The following is a 21,311-nucleotide window of genomic DNA, read 5'->3' as shown; positions in this document are numbered from 1 at the left end:
GGAAGCTTTCCCTCTATTGATCATAAGGTTTTTAAAGCACCTGGTTATTTCACTTGCATAAATAAGTCAATACCTGATTAGTTCTAATTTGTGCAGATATGTTTAGGACTTTAAATACAATTTACTTGCAGTTGCTTCAGGAGATCATAATAAGCTGTGGCTTTTAGTCATGTTTCTTGTCCATTGATGAAAAACACATGTATAGCCTTATCACGCCCTCTAGTGGCTGTGCATGCAAATGGCTAATTAAAGTCACAGAATAGGAGTAAACTAGGACATCTAACTTTAAACACAACCTGCCCATGTGTCTTCAGGCACTGCCCCAATGCATGAAGTCAGACCCCTGGGTTTAAGACATGTTTCTATGCCAAAATTGTGGGACACTTCTAAAAGAGGAATCTCATGGTCACAGATAGACTACCATATACTAAGGTAGCAAAACAGAAATTAGAACAAAAAAGGTTAAGATAGATATGTAGTGGATAGATATGTCAATATATTCCGCAGCACACCAGCATACGCGAAAAAGGTGATTTATTCAAAAAATACAAAAAATACAAAGGATGCTTTTTCACGTATGCTGGTGTGCTGCGGAACATCTTGACATACTTCTGGGGATCCCCGAGCCAAGGGACTGACTCCGTGCAGCACCCGCTTCATGAAGTTTTGGATGTGCGGCTTTCTCCTGCTTCTAGATAGATAGATAGATAGATAGATAGATAGATAGATAGATAGACAGATTTTAGGGTGGCTCTTAGCACAAGGTAAAAAAAAATAGTGGTTATCCAGCGAAAATATTTTTCTTTCAAATAAACGGATATCAGAAAATTATATAGATTTGTAATTTACTTCTATTAAAAAATCTCAAGTCTTCCCATACTTATCAGCTGCTGTATGTAATGCAGGAAATGTTGTTTTATTTTCAGTCTGACACAGTGCTCTCTGCTGACATCTCTGGAACAGGAACTGAGACAGGAACTCTGTCTCGGTTTTCTATGAATCCCCATAGAAAACCTCTCCTGCTCTGGACAGTGTCTGTCTCGGACAGAGATGTCAGCAGAGAGCAGTGTGTCAGACTGAAAATGAAACAACATTTCCTGCAGGACATTTAGTAGCTGATGTATGGGAAGACTTGAGATTTTTTTAACAGAAGTAAATTACAAATCTTTATAACTTTCTGACACCAATTGATTTGAAAGAAAAAGATTAACCTGGACAACCCTTTAAAGGGTGGTTAAAGTGTTACTGTCATTTGTAAAAACTTTTGATTTGTCATAGAGACATGTGAAAAGTTTTGATTGGTCCGGGTCTGAGTGTTAGACCTGTACTGATCAGGAGAACGAATGGAAGAAGACACGCTGCAGTGCATCCACTCTGGCTCTATATCGCCTGCCTCCACAGTGTTTCTATGGGAGGGCTTGTGTGCCTCCACTTCAGTCGCTCTCTGCTCAAAGAATTGACATGAGCCCTCCCATTGACACACTGAAGCAGACGGGATGCCGTGGAATTCCGTTTATTTTGCTCTGTGTGAACTGGCGCTAAGCCTGTAGATCTGTAGTAAAACATGACTTCCCTGTAAAATTAGTTAAATACCTGATAATTTTTATGTAAATGAAGTTAAATTTATAAGGTAAATTTATAATAATTTTATCTAATATGTTTTTTACAGTTCTTCTCACATATTCCAAGGACAGCTACAATCTACTCAATTCCCCAATCACCTTTTACCTACAATAACATTCAAATGTAGCTAGTTCTGCTGTATCATACTTTCATGGTCATCTTGTTTGTGTTCATAGTTGGTTGGCATTTATTAATATTTTAATCTTTGCTAAAGATATATTCTGGGATGAGCCAAAACACCATATGGACAAGCAGATGGTTTACTGTAATTTTATATAATGAATTCTCAATATGAAATAAGCGATAAACATAATTATCATTCTTTTACATATTTGTTGGATGGCTTTTGTTTGTATATTTATTTCCGTGGAGAGAAAAATGAAGGCAGAAAGTATTTAAAGGTCACCAAAGTCAAATCATTAGTGCAATTTATAGCAAACTACATAAGCACAGTTTTCAAAGTGGTCTTGATAATTTGTTATATTCATAACGGTGTTAAACTACAAATACTGGGGTATGGGCATAAAGCATTCATTTTTGTTATTGTGTTTGTAATAACACTGATAATCTGTGCATGCAGCAACTTTCAAGGATACAAAAACGAACAATAAACTTTAAGGTATCATTACACTATTCTGCTGATGTAAGGAGGATAGAGATGACTGCCTTGGGGATATTATTGGTGTAGTTCAGCTAATGCCTAATGGGTACTCTGTAAGCTTTTTATTATTTTCTACCAGTCAGTGCCAGAAGGTGGTGTGTTTTTTTATACATTGGAATACTATTAAAATAAACAGTTCAATATCTTTATTGAGAATTTACACAGGATTCAGTTACAACGATTTGTCATTTGTGCCCAGAAAGGAGATTTTCCATAAGAGAGTCCTCAAACACAGTTAATACCTCACAATTATTCCTGTCCTATTACTGCATGTTATACAGAATGCCACCTTTACAAATGTGAGTAAGCTTTACTCGGACTCATAATAATAAAAAAATATATAATGCTCAAATAATAAAATAAAACACACAAAAACATGTTAGATCAATCATCTACTTGTTGGTTGCAAGGGTATGTATAGAATTGAAGACGCTTTACTGCTGAACAATAGAACAATTGCTGTTATGTACAGTACATCTAAGATGCCTGTCTAGGGAATGCAAACTTTTTCCTTGTGATTGGAGGTGGTGTAGAAATACCATATGCACCTTTTCCAGTTTACAGCAGCTGTCACCCTGACACTCCTAATCCACTGCTGGGCGCTGTTTTTTCTGGTTCTGTGCCGCCCTGACTTCACAGGACCCCACTGAGCAAATCAATGACTGAGGCGGGACTCTGCTATGGTCACTGACTGGCTGAGCAAGTAAATTCTGTGGATTCCAGAAGGTAGGGAGCTCAGTAGAGACAACTGGCAGTGATGGGACTGTTCTTGTGGCAGTAGTGGAGGACCAGAGCATGTCACTTTAGCATGTTTATTATATCGACACCACCATCCCCAGCTTGGGCTGACTTACCCGTGCATTTTCGGGGCCCTAGTGACTCCAGTTGTCCATAGAGGAGTGGGAGCATGGTGTAGCAGGACCTACCAATGTGCTGCGGAGAAAAAGAGGGATAAAGGACCTGATCATATGACTGGAAGGTCCTCAATACTACAGTGTGGAGAGGAAGAGGGAGAAGACTGAGCTGTAAGTACTGTGTGCATGAGTGTGTTAACCTGTCAGTCAGTAAGTGTGTGTCAGTCTGACAGTCAGTAATGTGTGTGTAGGTCAGTAAGTGTACAAATTATATATAGTACATACACAACCCCATGAAATAAGAATGGGTGCACATTGCCAGCATATAAATACCAAGAACCAACAAAAAGAAAAAGTATGCTTAAAAGGCAGATTGGCACACTAAAAATAGTAATGAAGTACTTTATTAGAACAGGTACAAATACACTACAAATAAATGGTCCCAAAATTAAAAACATAGACCATGGGGATTCCAGGTGTGGTATAACCAAGAGCAGCACCCATATGCCAATGCAGCATCTACCTCATATAATATAGTATAAAGTACACTCAGGCCAACAGAAACAACAAGTAAGTTAGAGTATATATAAATATGCCAAAGAAGCTCCTGTAGTGTCCCAGCACAGATGTGCCACTAAGCTCTATACACCTGGGTAAAGTAACTCTATCAGGTTTACACAAAAAGGGAATGAAGGAGATTGTATTATGCCTTTTTCTCCACCCAGTGTTACTGTTGTATTTATTGTATGTACTACACTGTGCTACATCTAAAAGTCTATGGGTTAACTGTTGTTGTCACATGGGGATTCAATTTGAAAGACCCAAACCAGCATGGCTTTACTGCGGGCCGATCATGTCAGACTAATCTCATTGATTTCTTTGATTATGCCACAAAAGTGCTGGATGAAGGTGGTGCTGTGGATATCCCCTATCTGGACTTCAGCAAAGCTTTTGATACAGTTCCCCATAAAGAGCTGATAGAGAAGTTGGAGAAAATTGAACTTAATCCCTGGATAGTTCAGTGGATTTGTGGTTGGCTGAAGGATAGATATCAGAGGGTTTGTTGTTAATGGTGTATATTCCGAGCAGAGACTGGTTACAAGTGGTGTGCTACAAGGGTCTGTTCTGGGTCCTATTCTTTTTAATATGTTTGTAAGTGACATGGGAGAAGGGTTGGTAGGTAAAGTGTGTAATAGGGTTGATATTCCTGAAGGTGTCAGTAATATGGAAAATGATTTAGCTTTGCTAGATAAGTGGTCCAAACTGTGGAAATTGAAGTTCAACGTTTCCAAATGTAAAATAATGCACTTGGGGAGGAGGAATCCTCTATCAGAGTATCACATCGGCAGTACTGTGTTGGAAAAGACTTCAGAAGAGAAGGATTTAGGGGTAATGATTTCTGACAGCCTTAAAATGAGTCACCAGTGCAACCAGGTGGTGGGGAAAGCAAATCGTATGCTGGGGTGTATAGCTAGAGGTATAACCAGTAGGAAGAGAGAGATTGTGATCCCGCTGTATAGAGCTCTGGTGAGGCCACATCTGCAATACTGTGTCCAGTTCTGGAGGCATAAACCATGGAAACCAGGAAAGACTTAATGATTTGAATCTGTATAGTCTGGAGGAAAGAAGGGAAAGGGGGGACATGATTGAAACCTTTAAGTATGTTAAGGGACTAAATAAGGTTCAGGAGGGAAGTGTTTTTAGTAAAAAACTAAGCTCAAGAACAAGAGGACACAGTGAGAGGTTAGTTGGGGGAAAGATCAGAAGCAATGTGAGAAAATATTATTTTACTGAAAGAGTAGTAGATACCTGTAACAAACTTCCAACAGAGGTGGTTGGTAAATCCACAATAACAGAATTTAAACACGCCTGGGATAAACATACATCTATCCTAAGATAATAAGAAAGAAAATACTAAAAGGGCAGACTAGATGGACCCAGTGGTCTTTTTTTGCCAACAATCTTCTATGTTGCTATGTTATGTTTCCTCCTATTACAGGCCTTTTTCCCTCTTCTTTCACCCTATTACCTCTCTTCTCTCCACCAGGCCCTGGCTCAGGCCAGGACCCATGTCAGGGACCAAGAGACTTATACTTTTCCTGCTGTTAACTGCCTCTAGCATGCAGTGCTAGTAACCTAAGGAGGGAGAGACGTCCTCTGAGGAAAACCTTGTCCACGCCAGGAATACCTTCTGCAACACACAGGGCAGTCCCTGGAGTTAGTTACTGACCCCAGTAGGACAAATGGTGTGAAAACTGATGTATCCTACTGGAACCCATGGCTGTTCTAAAAAATCTTGAAAAGTCTGCTCAACCCAGTGCAGTGACCTGGGACCTCTTACTACCCTAGCAGGTTAAGTCAACACTATAGGGCAAAAGGCGGTCAGATTAGTGAATATATACAAGAGAACGAGTATCTTCTCTGTTACTTCTACTTCTACTACGCTATCCTGGCAGAGTACATTGCTCTATTGGACAGGGCCCTCAAGATGCTCCTCTACTCTACCCTGTTCTTACAACTCTTACTTCTACTACTACAACCTCCTGCCTGCGCCTGCAGTTACTAAAAGTGTATTTATCTTGTATTGCACTAAAGTTTCTGCAAGTAAAACAAGATACTCTGGACTCTAGCCTATCATTTTTGCCCCTGCACCTATACACCTGTCTACACTTGAGTTATCCTCAAACCTCAAGTGCAGTGCCTGTTTTTCTGGAGGTGGGTTCCAATACCACTCCTGGCTATCGTGACAAGTGCCCAAGTGACTCTACACCCACAGAGCTGCCACAACACCGCACAAGCTACCCCAGCATGCGGCACTCCAAAAGGGTATATATACCAAAAATTAGTGCATATGTTGCATATGTGCATATTAGTGCATATGTGCATATTAGTGCAGACAGAGCTAAAAATAACACAATGAAATAACTTAAGAAACAGAGCTATGACCAATAGTGAGCACCAAGTCACCACTATTAAAGTATCAGAGGGAAAAGTAAGTCAGTAAGTGTGTGTCTTAAGTTATTGTGCATAGTGGATGGATGGATGGATGAGAGGCCCGCTGAAACTCTGTTGCCCAAGGGCCCGCAAAAACCTTGAGCAGTTCCTGTGCCCAGTTATAGGGAAAATGTTTTTTTCCTGGACAATCACTTCAATTACTATTGTGTTATTACTGCAGTAAATGTAGTACTGTTATTGTATTGGTTTAATCCCTTAAAGCTAGTTTGGGCCTTAAAGCGAATGGACCATTAGATTTTCATGACATGTTGTACTTTATATTAGTAGAAAAATATGGTACCTTTTTTTCTTTTTTATTATTAAACTCTCTGGGGCACTATGAGAACAGCTATACCAAATGTGTATAGTTGTTGTTTTTTTAACTATTACTACTTTGGTAGAATAGAAATTATCTATCCTGTCTGTCTCTCCTGCTGTCTTTGTTCTGGGCCGCAGACAATTGAGCTAGTTTTGATTGACAGTCCCTTAACCACTTATATTCCTTCCTTACCAGTCTGTGATCTGTGTGGTCGGGATGTCAGAGGATTTGTCCAATCATGCTCTGGACCGTGACTCTGACATCACATAAGAATATCTCTGGCCCTCTACTCAGTGCTTGCTATAAGTCTATTTTGTTTATCTGGATTGCTTTTTTTGGATTTTTTGACATTTTGCTTACTCTTTTCTAACCATCTTTCTCTGCTGATTTGAGATTGTATTTTCCCACTTGGTCTTTTGACTCATTTCCATATGACCACTCTTCAGTGTTTAGATGGGCAAAGTTAGGGAAAGTTGGGGGTCTACAACTAGGCTCACTGTTGTGTCTTCCCTACCTATCCCCCTAGCTGTATGTTCCTAACACAAATGTAACACCAGAAGGCATTTTCCCCTCCAAGTTGTGATGCTGGACAGTGGTGTCCTGCCCCAGTCACTGACTGGCTGAGCGGTCAGTCCATCAGCTGTGTCGTGATGTCGGTTTTGGCAGAGATCTCGGAGCCCATGCGGTGATCCAGCACTGGAGAGGCATGGAGAGAGGTGAGTTGGTGTAGTTTTTTTACGTTCCCCACTGCCCCTGCTGTTAGAAAAATTTTGTCTGGACTTCTCTTTTAGGCCTTCAAACCCATTTGCCAGATCCCCAGTGAGTTCCTTGCTGCGTTTTTGCAGCGAGACTCACTGCGGATCCTGGCCCTATACTTTCAATGACAGACAAACACGCAGCAGGGATGTACATCCCTGCTGCGAGTTTGTCTGTAACCCGCCCCCTTAACCCCCCCCCCGGCCGCCGGAGATGGATAAGTATATGCTCCAGCCGCCCGCAGCCCCTTGAACACCTCTCGCAGCCGCGGCCGCCTGCCTCCTTGATCGTGCCCCCCCCCCCACAGCTCCAGCCGCCCAATCGTCCCCACATCCCCCCTGCAGCCCCAATGGCTCCCCTGGCCGCCCGATCCCCCCCTGGCCGCCCGAACGCCCCCTCCCTCAACAACGATCGCTCCCCTGCAGCCCCGGCCGCCCGATGGCCCCCCCCTGGACCGGGCGGCCGGGGCTGCAAGGGGAGCGATCCCGGCTGCGGGGAGGGGGGGTGGTGATCGGGCGGCCGGGGCGGGCAGGGGAGCCATCGGGGCTGCGCGGGGGAGTGGCCGTCGGGCGGCCGGGGCGGGCAGGCGAGCCATGCCGCGAGAGGTGTTCAAGGGGCTGTGGGTGGGCGGCTGGCTGGAGCATATACTTCACCTGATCAGGTAAAGTATCAGCTCCGGTGGCCGGGGGGTTAAGGGGGCGGGTAACAGACAAGCTCGCAGCAGGGATGGACATCCCTGCTACGTGTTTGTCTGTCATTGAAAGTATATGGCCAGGATCCGCAGTGAGTCTCTAAGGATTGGGTATTATAACTAGCATAACGTTTGTAAGGCATACAAATGAACATGTTAACAATACAGACCTGGTGTATTCTTTCCAGTCTGACATAAGGCTCTCTCCTTCCACCTCTGTCCATGTCAGGAATTGTCCAGAACGGCAGCAAATCCGCATAGAAAACCTCTCCTGCTCTCAAGACTGGAAAGAATACAACTGCCTGCAGGACATACAGTAGCTGATAAGTACTGTAAGACTTGAGAATTTTTAATAGAAGTAAATTACAAATCGCTGCCACTTTCTGGCACCAGTTGATTTGAAAGAAATTTTTTTTGTAAACTACCCTTTTAACTTTGTTCTCCGGCATTCTGGAGATGTTAATTTACTAATTGTCTTCATAATACAGTATATAAGAAGCATGCATGGTGTCATAGCTGTCAGAGCTGTCAGGTACCTAAATGTAGTTTTAGTGTATTTGTTCACCTCTTCCATTCCTCAGTAAAGAGATCCATTTATCAATGTCTAAAACGTAAAACTGTGTTTAGGTTTGCTTTGTAAAGCCCTTCATTAGTATGCTGACGGAAATATTTCCAGAGTTTATAAATGTCCTGTGTATGCTGGCTAACTAACTATAATCTAATATAAAGAATCCGTAGCACTCGTTTTCATATGCAAAAGTGTTCAAACGTTTATTTACAGCGTGAAAGGGCTAGGCCAGGTAAATGACAATACTTTCTTTCAGACAAAAACACCTCCTGGGTGTGATACAATGTTTAAATTATGGCGACTGGTCGTTTCTCAACGTCGCTAAGGTATAGTGTAGAGAGGTGCGCACCCGGTGCTGTCCCGTGGCGTGTCAAGCGTGTCTAACTAACAAATACCGTATACCAGTCAGAGAACTGTTTTTTAAAGATGATAATTTAAATTTAGATCTAAAAATGCAACATTTCATTGCAATTTGCAGTCTTAGGCTATGTACACACTACGTAATATACACTGCGCGTAATGATCCGCGCAGAGGCCGGCCGTTCTGTGACCCGGCCGGGGTCACAGAATGGCCGGTCTTTCACGTTGTGTGAAAATAGCCTTACAAAACAATAACTGAATCAAAAATGTTAATAATTTTCCTTGTTTAAAAAATATTTCAAGTTGTTGCGATATTATTCACAGGAAAATAAAAATGTTAAAAATAATAAAAATATAATGATACTTTTGTCAATTTTACATGATATTTTCACTAACACATTTAATTTTAGGTATACACATCTGTAATTCTGCAGGGAAAATAAAAGACTAGTTGCAGGTTTCTCTAGTAGAGAGGAGCAACCCTAGCTCGAGTCTATCCGAACCCGAACTTTCGGCATTTGATTAGCGTTGGCTGCTAAACTTGGATAAAGCCCTAAGGCTATGTGGAAAACATGGGTATAGTCATTGGCTGTATCCATGTTTTCCAGACAACCTTAGAGCTTTATCCAAGTTCAGCAGCCCCAGCTAATCAAATGCCAGATGGACTCGAACCCGAACCCGGTTCACTCATCTCTATTCTCTAGTGATGCCAGCTGTATTCTGGGACTTTCAGAAGCTTGAACTGTGGTGCTTATTTGCAAAAAAAAAAAATCCTGATGAAACAAGCCATTTAATTTTATATTCTTGTGTATTTTTATGGATACAAAATCGAGTGCAAAAGTTACAAAAGTTTCTTTATTATTTATATTGTAGGGCCAATAAGTAGTATCCTGGTAAACAAATATGGTAGTCGGCCAATCGTACTAGCAGGAGGTTTGCTCTGCTGCTTAGGAATGATTTCAGCATCATTCTGCAACAGTGTGCTCCAACTATACATTTGCATTGGTGTCATTGGTGGTAAGTAACAACAACAATATTTTATATATTACCTCTGGTACTGTGAAAGAGCTCTGTGTATAGTAGAGTAGGCATGATATATTTTAGAACACTTACATTATCTGTCTGTCTATCTCTCTCTTGTCTATCTCTCTATCTACAGAATAGTAACTGTTCATGGGTATTACTAAACCCCAGTGTTCAGCATTTATGGAGACCACAGTAATCACATTGAAAGGTAGTGTAATGAGGTAACCCTATTCCATAAATATTTTTAGGATATGTGAACATCTTAGGGCCTATAAGCTCTAGTAGACTTGAGCCATCCATTTATTACATCAATGATTCCCAACCAGGGTGCTTCAATACACTGGGATGCCATGGCAACCCACCAGGAGTGCTGTGGCATTCTTATGAAAAAGAGGGCACTAAGGCATCTGTGGCTTAGCACGGCCACAGGTGTCCTAGACGTCTTAGGTTTTGATGTCTCTAGGCAACAGGCTGTGTCCAGCATGCCGCCACGGGAGGCTGGAAGTATCTCCACCTCTGGGACAATGAGTGACATCATTGTGCATATCTCAAAGGTAGAGGCCCTTCCGGCTTCTAGTGTCTGCAGAATGAAGCTGGCTGTGGCCTAGAAGTAGGAACAGAAGATTGTAGTGACTGAAGAGTTCAGAATAACTACATTTTTGTTTTTTAAATCTCAGGTCTCAAACTGGAGGTGTCTTACATATCTCCGTGCTGAACAATTGGCTATGTGCCTCTGGTAACATAGCACCATAAAAAGTGTAATACAACACATAAATAATGCAATAGTATAGCATTGACCAGTATAAGCAATCTAGTGGGTGCATATAAAATTCCCCTAGGGGGACTTAAAAAGTGTAAAACACAAATAAAAAAAAAGGTAATAATACAAAGCCCCTCTCCCAATAAAAGTTAAAATCATCCCTCCTTCCCATTTTACAATTAAAAATTTGTAAATTAAATATATATATTTAATATTTATATATAAATTTAAATATATAAATTGTCCAAACTATTAAAATATAATGACATTTTTTCTGCATGGCGAGCAGTGTAAACGGAAAAAAGCATTTTTTGGTGACATTATATATCAGAATCTAAATGCTAGACTGTAGAGAGGCCAGACCCACACTCAGCTCATTGTCCCACACAAGTTTGCACATACAAGACAGCCATTTTAAATAAAATAAAATGACCATTCCAACTGTTGCTATTATTAAGCAGTACAACTGTTTCTGATGTGTAGAGTGTACACATTGCTTGATGTATGAAGCTTGCCTGTGAACACTTTGGGGGAGATTTATCAAAGGGTGTAAAATTTAGACTGGTGCAAACTTGCCACAGGAACCAATCACAGCTCCTTTTTCCTTTCACCAGAGCTGGAAGCTGAGCTGTGATTGGTTGCTGTGGGCAGTTTGCATCAGTTAAAATTTTACACCCTTTGATAAATCTCCCCCTTTTTCTTTTTTTTTAATACATTCTTATTAATAATGTTATCCCAATTGAACAATGTTTTCTTCTTCAATGTAGGTTTCGGATTGGCATTTAATCTGCAACCCTCTTTAACAATTATTGGCAAGTATTTTTTCAAAAAGCGTCCTATTGCAAATGGACTGGCTATGGCAGGAAGCCCTGTTTTTTTAAGCACATTGGCTCCACTTAATCAGTTTCTTTTTAATAAATTTGGATGGAGAGGGAGTTTTTTAATTTTAGGAGGTCTCCTATTAAACTGTTGTGTGGCTGGATCCCTTATGAGACCTGTTGGACCTAAGCCCATAAAGAAAGATGAGGAAATGGTGGACCAGAAACCCCTTGAGAAAAAGAAAGAGAAGTTATCAGCATGCCAGAGCATTAACAAGTATTTAGACTTGTCACTCTTTAAACACCGTGGTTTTCTTATTTACTTATCTGGGAATGTCATCATGTTCTTAGGATTCTTTGCTCCAATTGTTTTCCTAGCTCCTTATGCTAAACATATGGGCATTGATCAATATTCAGCTGCATTTTTATTGTCTATCCTAGCATTTGTAGACATGGTTGCAAGACCTACCATGGGAATGGTGGCAAACTCCAAATACATTCGTCCAAGGATACAATATTTTTTCAGTTTTGCTATTCTATACAATGGCATTTGCCATGTTTTGTGCCCTTTTGCCAATGATTACACTGGATTAGTCATATACTCAGTATTTTTTGGTTTTGCTTTTGGTATGGTAAGCAGTGTATTATTTGAAACATTAATGGACATTGTTGGAGCAGCAAGATTTTCCAGTGCGGTTGGACTCGTGACTATTGTGGAGTGTTGTCCTGTTCTAATTGGGCCGCCTTTGGGAGGTAAGAATGCCCTTACCTGTTATTATATTATAAATAAAAGGAAGATTAAAAGGATTTCCTACCAACAACACTCACTCATGATTGGATTGCTGGATATCGCACCCAGCATTGCTGAGACCAGAAATTCCATGTGCCTCACTTTAAAAAGATGTGGTTGGGCATGCATGCGGCCTCTGCTCTATTCACCCTTATGGGCCTGAAGAACATAGCAGATTACAGTGCACTGACACTTATCATGTGTTAATATTGTTGGTGAGAAAGAATATTATAGTAATAAGTCTGCTGATGATTATATTATAATGTATGAATGGCCAACATTTATTGGCAAGCCAAGTAGGGAGCAATGGAAAGGTCACCAGCAGCACTCACCAATCTTCAGGCAATACGTTACTTTATTCAGGATGACATCAAACAGGTTGGTGTGGGGCAGGGGGAGACAGATCCAGCAGATGCCGTGCCCTCAGGCTACAGCCGTTTCACAGGTAAACCACGGAACGGCTGTAGCCTGGGGGCACGTTTACCCGCGAAACGGCTGTAGCCTGAGGGCATGGCATCTGCTTGATTTGTCTCCCCCTGCCCCACACCAACCTGTTTGATGTCATCCTGAATAAAGTAATGTATTGCCTGAAGACTGATGAGTGCTACTGGTGACCTTTTTTGCTTTTTTATATCTGAAAACTTTGCTAAGCACCACATATAGGCAAGATTATCGGGTTTGAACACTTTTGTTACCTGAGACACCAAGATTGACACTTCCTACACTTAAAACAAATTTTTGAACACATCCCTTATCACTGGATGCGATAGTGCCGGCATCTCTTTGAAGCTTGTGTGATTTTATTATAATGGTACTGCATTTTAAGATATATAAAAAAAATGTGCAGGTAAAAGTATACGTTCCCACATTCAGGATTGCTAGTGTAGGTTTTGAAGTCAAAAATCCAGAAATAGGTTCAGAAAGAGATGTCTGAGTCTTTCCTTTATTCATGATCTATTTCATGTCCATTTATGATCTTTTTCTGGCTTTGGCTTTAAACAACAGCTGAATAAGCCAGCCAAAAATAATCTCACCAGGATATCCCCAGAATATATCAGAAGAAAAAGTTAAAAAACAGTTATGGGTAGGAGACGACTTCTGAATTTGTATTCATGCCATGCACTTTTATTTTAAACTGACCCGATAGATAAGAATTTTTGCCAAACAACATTTTACCATCAGCCATGGCTAATCATTGTTTGCTTATAATTTCAAAACTAAGATAGCTGAAATGGCTAATGCTGGCCATTTTGGCCTGTTATCTTGCATATAGGCAGATTTTTTGATGCCAAAACAGTTGTTGTTTTTAAATTAACAGTTGTTTTTTTTTGTTTTTTTTTTTACAGTTTTTGTACTAAAATAATCAGCCTGGTCTGGAAATACTGTAAAAAATTTTTTACCAAAATCATCCACACTAAATTACATCAATTAATTTAATGGCCACTGATATTTAACTCATATGTGCAATAGGCTAATACTATAGGCCAATGATCTGTGATAATCTGTGCAATAATTTTCCATTGACTACAATTAAACTGATGTTTTATGGTGTTTTAGGGTGCGTTCACACCTACAGGATCTGCAGCAGATCTGCAGCTGATTTGATGCTGTGTTCAGTTATTTAAATGAAATCTGCTGCAGAAAATCAGCTGCAGATCCTGTAGGTGTGAATGCACCATTATGGCTAAGAAAATGTTCAATTTTGCTGTGTTCAAACTTAGGAGTTCCACTAGGCCTAGGATTAACACTGTGTGTCCCAGGCCTGCCAGTACTTTCTCTGCACCCTTTCTTTTGCAGAATCAATTTTGTACATTGAATCACTAGATTGTGAGGTTTTATTATGTGACTTTTATGATCTCCTTACAATGCTTATCTGGGGAATTTTAAGTAATTGTATGTTTCAGAAATTGTGATACTGCATACAACTGCATACAGATTTTTTTTATGACATAGTTTACCTATGGTTCATAATTACAAACAAGATCTAAGAACATTTATAATACAAACATACTTTTATCATATTGAGATACATATGTGATATATGACTCTGATTTTAGCTGTTCTGCAGCAGTTTTATTGTTACTTATAAGACAGCAATCTGTTTATTACATATCTTTTTTGTCTTTTTTAGGTTGGCTGGTGGATGTAACTGGGGATTACAAATACATGTACTTTGCATGCGGCATGATTGTTATTTTCGCAAGTATATGGTTATTTATTGGGAATTTCATCAACTACAGGCTTCTAGCAAAGGAGAAGTTGGCAAATAAGGAAAAAAATGCTGGAAAAGAGGCAGAACCGTTGAATAACCCAGAATCCATCGATGTGACCCAAAAACCAAATGCACATGCCAATTCATCAGATAGAGAAACTAGTATATAACATAGACTCTTATTTATTGAATCCTATGCACATATTATTTAGAACTCTTCTCTGATTAATGGATATTATAGAGTCTGACAGATAAACATTGCTGCATTGACGTTGACATACTGTATCAAGACATCAACGTTACAAAGTTAAACGGGTTATCCAGAGTTAGAAAAACATGGCCGCTTTCTTTCAGAAACAGCATGACTCTTGTCTTTTGCTTGGATTTGGCTTTACAGTTAGGTTCAATTGAAATGATTGGTAAGTGAGTTGTAATTACATAGACAACCTGAGAGTAAGTGTGGTGCTGTTTTTTTTTTTTTTTGAGGAAAGCAGGTATGTTTTTCTAATAACCTCTTTTAGGGACACTTGCACTTGCCCAACTAACATAAAGCAACTTACTTTTTTTATTAGATATTCAAAAAATTAAGAAGTATTTTACTGGATATTAAGTTATCATGAAGTATCACCTAAAATGTAAAACAGCCTTTCATGAGATTTGTAAAATCTTTTTTGTTTGTCCTCTGTTTTTAATCCTAGAATATAAATGTAATAAATAAGAAAATTAATATTATAGTAATAATATTTTAAATGTTAGTGAAATTTACACTTTCAGATTTTTTCTGATATTTTATAATATTTTTATTATCCTAGAGGAGAAATTATCACCCAAAACACCATTTACATTTACAAATAGAATGTATACAGTATTTTCCTGGGTATAAGACTACTTTTTAATCCAGGAAAATTTTCTCAAAAGTCAGGGGTCATCTTATACGCCAGGTGTCGTCTTATAGGGCGGCTGCTGAAAAACTTTGGAACCGTACTGGAGAATTTGCGGTCAACGCATATGGTGGGGGGAGCTCAAAAATGGCCGCATCCCCTCTATATGCAGTAACCATATGAAGGGCAGAGCAAGCTGCAGACGTCCGAGGTATAGAAAAAAGAGGTATGGTTGAGTGGTGCTGGCCGTCTGGCCCACCCTTGAATCCTACCAGTATTAGTGTACCTCCTTCTCTGCCTCTCAGATCTGGCTGCTGTCTGATGTTTCTTATTAATTTTAGTTTGGTGTGTGTTGGGAGAGGGATAGTCTTATACGGCTAGTATAATCCAAACTCTATATTTTAAGTGGAAAAGTTGGGGGTCGTCTTATACTTCCAGTTGTCTCATACGCCAGAAAATACGGTATATAATTTTAATTTTTTTTTTTAATTTTTAGTTTTTTGCCAATACAGATATTTTTGTATGCTGCTGGAAAATCATTAATTCTCTGTGAAATATGACACATGGTAGAGCCATACAGTATGGTCCCATAGACTGCTGGGGGAGCCATATTAAAGGAATTATCTGGTGTTTGCACATTTTTGACATGTTGCTGCCATATAGGAAAGCATACCAAACAACTTATCCTTACCTCTCCATGCTCCCCATAAGCCACCATGTGGTCGCTGGTGTCTGTAGTTAACATTACTTCCATTGGTGACTGCATTGAAACACTGGGAGATCACAGAGAGGTAAGGATAACATGTTTGTTATGTTTTATTATATAGCAGCAACAAGTTAAAAATGTGTGAGCGCCAGATAACCCTTTTTAACTGCTATACAATTTGAAAAAACAAACTACTACAATGAAATAACTTGCCATTCATGCAGCCCCAATGTGAGAGGATGATGTGATGGAGAGAGAGAATCTGAGCTCTATGATAGACAGGTTTATATGATTTGGAGCAGGATTTTCCTGTATCAGTATGTACAGAGTAAACAACAATAAATTCAATTATATTGTGTGGGCAGGGTAAGCAGGACTTTAAATCATATCAACCTATATATTACAGAACTCAACAACTCGCCCCCATATCATATTTAGCTTTCAGATAGGGCAATACAGGTTTGTGATGTTATTATAAGTATTCTCGGTGCTGTTAACTGTTCACTCTTCATTCTGCCCAGCAACAGTGATGTATTAAGGGAGGAGGAGCAGAGCTGGGGGAAGGGGGGGGGGATGCTAGACAGGAAACCATTGTGGATGCATGGAATAAAGTGTTCTGATACAGCATATTATTATTATCATCATCATCACAGAGTGGACTTATTTCAGGTTACCTGCATCCTCACTACAACACCACAAGGTTCACTTTAACTCTTTTCAAAGTAATTATGACATCAGAATATGTTATGCTAGTTAACAACCGCAACAGGTCCAATAGATTATTACAACAAATGATACTAATACTGTGTAATGGGCAGTTTATATATAAAAACCACTACATGGTTGTGAATTTTCTGTATTCATGAGCCTAGTACTCCACTTGCCTCTTTTCCAGTGATTGACAACCATTTTGTATTAAGGCCATCATTTACTGTTGAGATGATGGGAGGAGGCAGGGGGAGCGTCAGATTCATGAAAACATTGGACCTATTGTTGTGAGTCCTCTGCACCCTTTCTTTTACAGATTTTATAAGAAAATAATAAAATTTTGATAGAAGAGCATTGTAAATTCATAATACGATAAAATAATACCCTTAAATAAGGCAGTATATATTTTATAATATAATTATACATTATATTTCCTTTTTTTCATCTACTCAGTGCTGTTGTAGGTTTTAAAAAATTTCAGATCTTAGGACAGTTGCAGAATGATCAGATTGGGGCAAATTAACCATTGGGAAAGCAATGATTTTTTTTATAGACTTTCTCTTTATATAATATATTTTCCTTTTATTATGACCTTTATTTCAAATGTATTATGGAGAGGTAGCAAATCTCCCTCTAAAGAAACCTAATTTTATGTGATTTGGATAAATCACTAGCTTTACATTTTAGTCATTTCTAACTTGTGGTGCATAAAGTACTTGTTGAATGTTCAGAGAGTTTCTTCTCAATAATAAGTTATTTAATTCAACCAAATTAACATGTATTCTCCCCCGTAGCTATAGACTTGGCTAGTCACATCTTTCAATAATGTGCTTCTGTTCTATAATCAGTGAATCTAGCTAAAGCAATTATTCTTAGCCTTGTCTGCAGGCCTTCCTCTTATTGCATATTTTGTGCAATGCATTTTCAAGGGCACAAGTGGATACGTAACACTAAATACTTGTTTAGATGAGCACTTCTCCTTTCTTTAAATAGACATCCTGCTTCAATGTTAAATTGTTAAATTTGTTAAAAAGACGGCACAATGACATCAACCACCATTTTACAATTTATGTTATTTCCTTCACTAAGACGCTCTTTAATTTTCATTTTGGCTTTCTATTGAGAGTTCTGTCCCTTTTGACAGCGCTATTCTTGGCATCAAAACTGAGGAAACCTTGAGCTCAAACAGACTTGTTGCATATCAGAGGTCTCTCTTGGACATCATATGGGTCTGCTGTATGATGGTTTCCCTATAGCAGAAAAAAAGGCAAAATTGACAGCACCTCTATGCCTTTGTTCACACTGTAGGTTGCATACTGCATGTGGCTTAAGTGCAGACAAAAAAACAGAAAGTGCAACAGCAACCCACAGGTGCAAGTGCTTACCATATATACTCTGCCCCCCCCCAGCGTACACACCATAAAAACCTGCTCTGTAGATATAAAAAAATGAGGATCTTAGCAAACTGATCAAACAGAGTGTACCATGTCGACACGTTAAGGTGCCCTCAGAGACATTGCTAAAGCATCATGGTTTCTATCATAAATTGTGCAGACCCTACACCTGTATTGTGTAGAGTGTAAGTGTTACACCTATGTCCAGTAATCTAACGTGGTAACGTTTATGCTAAGTTCACACTGTGTAAAAATAAGTGCAAATAACCTTTGTTATTGCAAAACAACAGCTGTTTTTAATGATCATTGTTATTTGCACTTATTTTTACATTGTGTGAACATAGCCTTAGACTGGGTTTACACACAGTATTTTAAAAAGCATATTTAACGAAAACCATGAATGGCATACAGAGAGCAACTATATTAAAATGATTTCACCTTTTTTGTTTGTTTTGTGACCATTTCTAGTTTTGACTAACAATACAGACCGAAATACACTTGTGACATGGTATACATGCATGCCCCAATATATCTCTACCAATCTCTAGATATTGCAGGTAGAAGGACACAGCTGTGTGCTTCACTCCCAAGTTTGCCACTTCATCTGACTTATTGCAGGAGATGGGTTTAATAGACTTACTTTTTGTATTCCATCACTTATGGTGTTTGTTTTAAAAGTCAATGCTTGTAATGGGACATTCTGTGGTAGAACAAACAGTTGTGAGATGGAATTCATAAAACAGATACCGTATTTTCCGGCATATAAGGCGACTGGGTGTATAAGAAGACCCCTGACTTTTAAGAAGATTATCAGGGGTTCGCCTTATATGCTAGAAAATGTTAACCGCAGCAGTGTTTACTTGCTGGAGCCCTGCTGCAGTCAGGCAGGGGTTAACTGCAGTTAAAGAAAAAAAACAACAACAGTTAACTCACCTGTCACCCGTTCTCAGCAGCCGCTCATCTTTCGCCCCGTTTCTGGCACAGGCAGTGTGACGCGCACTGTCTGTGCTGGAGATCCCCAAAGTTCTCCTGGGCAGCTGAGCATCTCATCAGAGAAGCTAGAAGATGCTCGGGTACCAGGAGAGCCTCAGGGGAATCACAGAGGCTTCGGGGACTTCGGCTAAAAATTGCTAACTGAATAGATAATGCCAAACAGCAAGTTCTGAAGACCACCTAGGGACTCATCATTCATCATGGTTTAAAGTTATACTGTCACCCCCCCACCCCTCCTTCCTAACTCTTGCTTCATTGCAATGGTGAACAGTGTCACCTGGCCGGGGCTTCACGGCTGTTGGGCTCCATCTCCTGTCTGGGGAGAGTGCCTAACTGCCAAGCAGCCGCAACTAGGTGACACTATTAATGAAATGAAGAGATTTTCAAGCAGAAAGAAGACACAGACAAATGTTATACATTTGGCCCAAAATCTGTGTAAGGACTGTGTAATCCATGTAGAATACCATAAATCAATCTAATACATTCATTTCTGTTCTGAGACTGTGGAAGGTCAGTCATGAACTTGGACCCCCTAGACTCCCCAGTTTCTCTGTGATTTAAAAAAAAAAAAACTTTTAATTTCAGTATTTGTGTGTCTGTGATATTGTGGTTCGAGTTACAAAATGTTTTCCTACAGGTAGATCTTCTTATTGCCCGAGAAGACTGATAAATAGTGCTGCTATATCCTGCTATGATTAGTTGGCTCTATTTAAAGGGTTTGTCTGGGCAGCATGTATTTTATATATCTGCTTATCCAGGGGGTTATTAAAACAAAGAACAAGCACTTCCCTTCCTGACTCCCTCCTAGCTGTGGCCGATGATTTAGTGAGTGGGTGTATGACATGAAATCCATGAAAAACACCACACAGCAGGAACGGGAGCTCTGTGATATCGATGGCAGAGCAGAAACTAGGAGGTGTTTTTTTTCACATGCTGCTTGGATAACCCTTTTAACCCTGTACTAATTACACTTTTTAGGTAAAATATATTTATTATGCCATGAATGAGGCTTTAACTGGAACAGTCAACAAACAGTTTTTATTGTTACAATTTTCCTGGTTATACTCTCAGTTTATGTACAATAACCTTCTCCTAAGTGCATATGAACCAAAATTATCCATATGTTCAAAGCACCAGAGAACGCTGCCCAATGCTTGAGGCACAGCATCTAATTGGTATTTGAATTCAAAGCAGCTTTAATTTATTGATTCCAATAGGTGGAACTGTGTGTATGAGCTGAGGGTGTTTGCTGTATAGTACCTGTACTTTTAGTTTGGTGTACTTTGTGCTTTTCACATATTGCAGGTAAGCTTTGTTGAAACTCATTCTCAAATCTGATCATTACCTTATATATTTAGTAAATGCAGTCAAGATCTCCACTTGTTCATAAATGATTAATACAAATAAAATCAATGAATATTTAATGGGAGAAACATCGTAGAGTATAGTGAGAACTTGAAATGAAGATGGACTGTATTGTTTTTATATACTTGAAATTCAATCTTCATTGAAATGTGGCAGATGAAAAGTAGAGTATGTTAAAATAATGATGTTGGAACACATTGGGCGGCATTGTATTGAATTCAAAGCAATACCGCTGCTGCAGAAAAGAACGGGCACTGATTTCATTGCAAACAGCGTCTGTTCTTTTCTGAAAAAACAAACAAACAAACAAACAAAAAAACGTAGTGGGAACATAGTCTATGGGTGTGCAGAGGGACAGTAGCCTAAAAGCTGGTTGCTGTTACATTTTACAACTGGAACCCAAAGGTTTTAATTTCTTTAATTGGTATTTTAGGAAAAATCTTAAAATGTTAGTATTTCATTGCCTCATGAAGACAACCTTTTCTACATGCCTTCGTAGACATAGCAGGGTGATCCAGAAAGAATGATAGCATAAAATGTGACTCCAAGGGTACATTCACAGGGTAAATAAAAATCCATTTATCTTTTCTGCATGTGTAAACAGCATCCAATACAACTTGGAAATCAGTGCGGTTTTAACAAGCAGTTTTTTAGTCATATGCATTTTAGGTGCATATTTCGTATTCCTGCTTTTTAGTCTCCCATTGATTTCAGTAGGAGACAAAACCATATATACCGTGCAAAAAAGCATCAAAGAAGGCTTTTGGAAAAAGCACATTAAAGGAGCCTCTCCCATTGAAGTCTACGCGAGAGGTAAAACGTGTTTCTGAGA

The 21,311-nt window shown here is 39.4% G+C and overlaps 1 protein-coding gene across 5 annotated transcripts in view; it reads left to right on the top strand.

Annotated features, from left to right (window-relative positions):
• The window catches only part of LOC138795971 (monocarboxylate transporter 2-like), a 132,680-nt gene extending 112,290 nt beyond the window's left edge, over window positions 1-20,390 (top strand). For all 5 annotated transcript variants that reach the window (XM_069975769.1, XM_069975805.1, XM_069975779.1 and 2 more), the window contains exons 3-5: window positions 9,700-9,843; window positions 11,380-12,183; window positions 14,352-20,390. In XM_069975769.1, coding sequence (XP_069831870.1) covers window positions 9,700-9,843; window positions 11,380-12,183; window positions 14,352-14,602 — 1,199 coding nt within the window. In that variant the 3' untranslated portion in view covers window positions 14,603-20,390. The remainder of the gene's footprint in view (window positions 1-9,699; window positions 9,844-11,379; window positions 12,184-14,351) is intronic.
• Window positions 20,391-21,311: the final 921 nt, after the last annotated feature.

The sequence above is a fragment of the Dendropsophus ebraccatus genome, chromosome 1, assembly GCF_027789765.1.
Source record: "Dendropsophus ebraccatus isolate aDenEbr1 chromosome 1, aDenEbr1.pat, whole genome shotgun sequence".
Lineage (NCBI taxonomy): Eukaryota > Metazoa > Chordata > Amphibia > Anura > Hylidae > Dendropsophus > Dendropsophus ebraccatus.
This window is presented reverse-complemented; position numbering and strand designations above follow the sequence as displayed.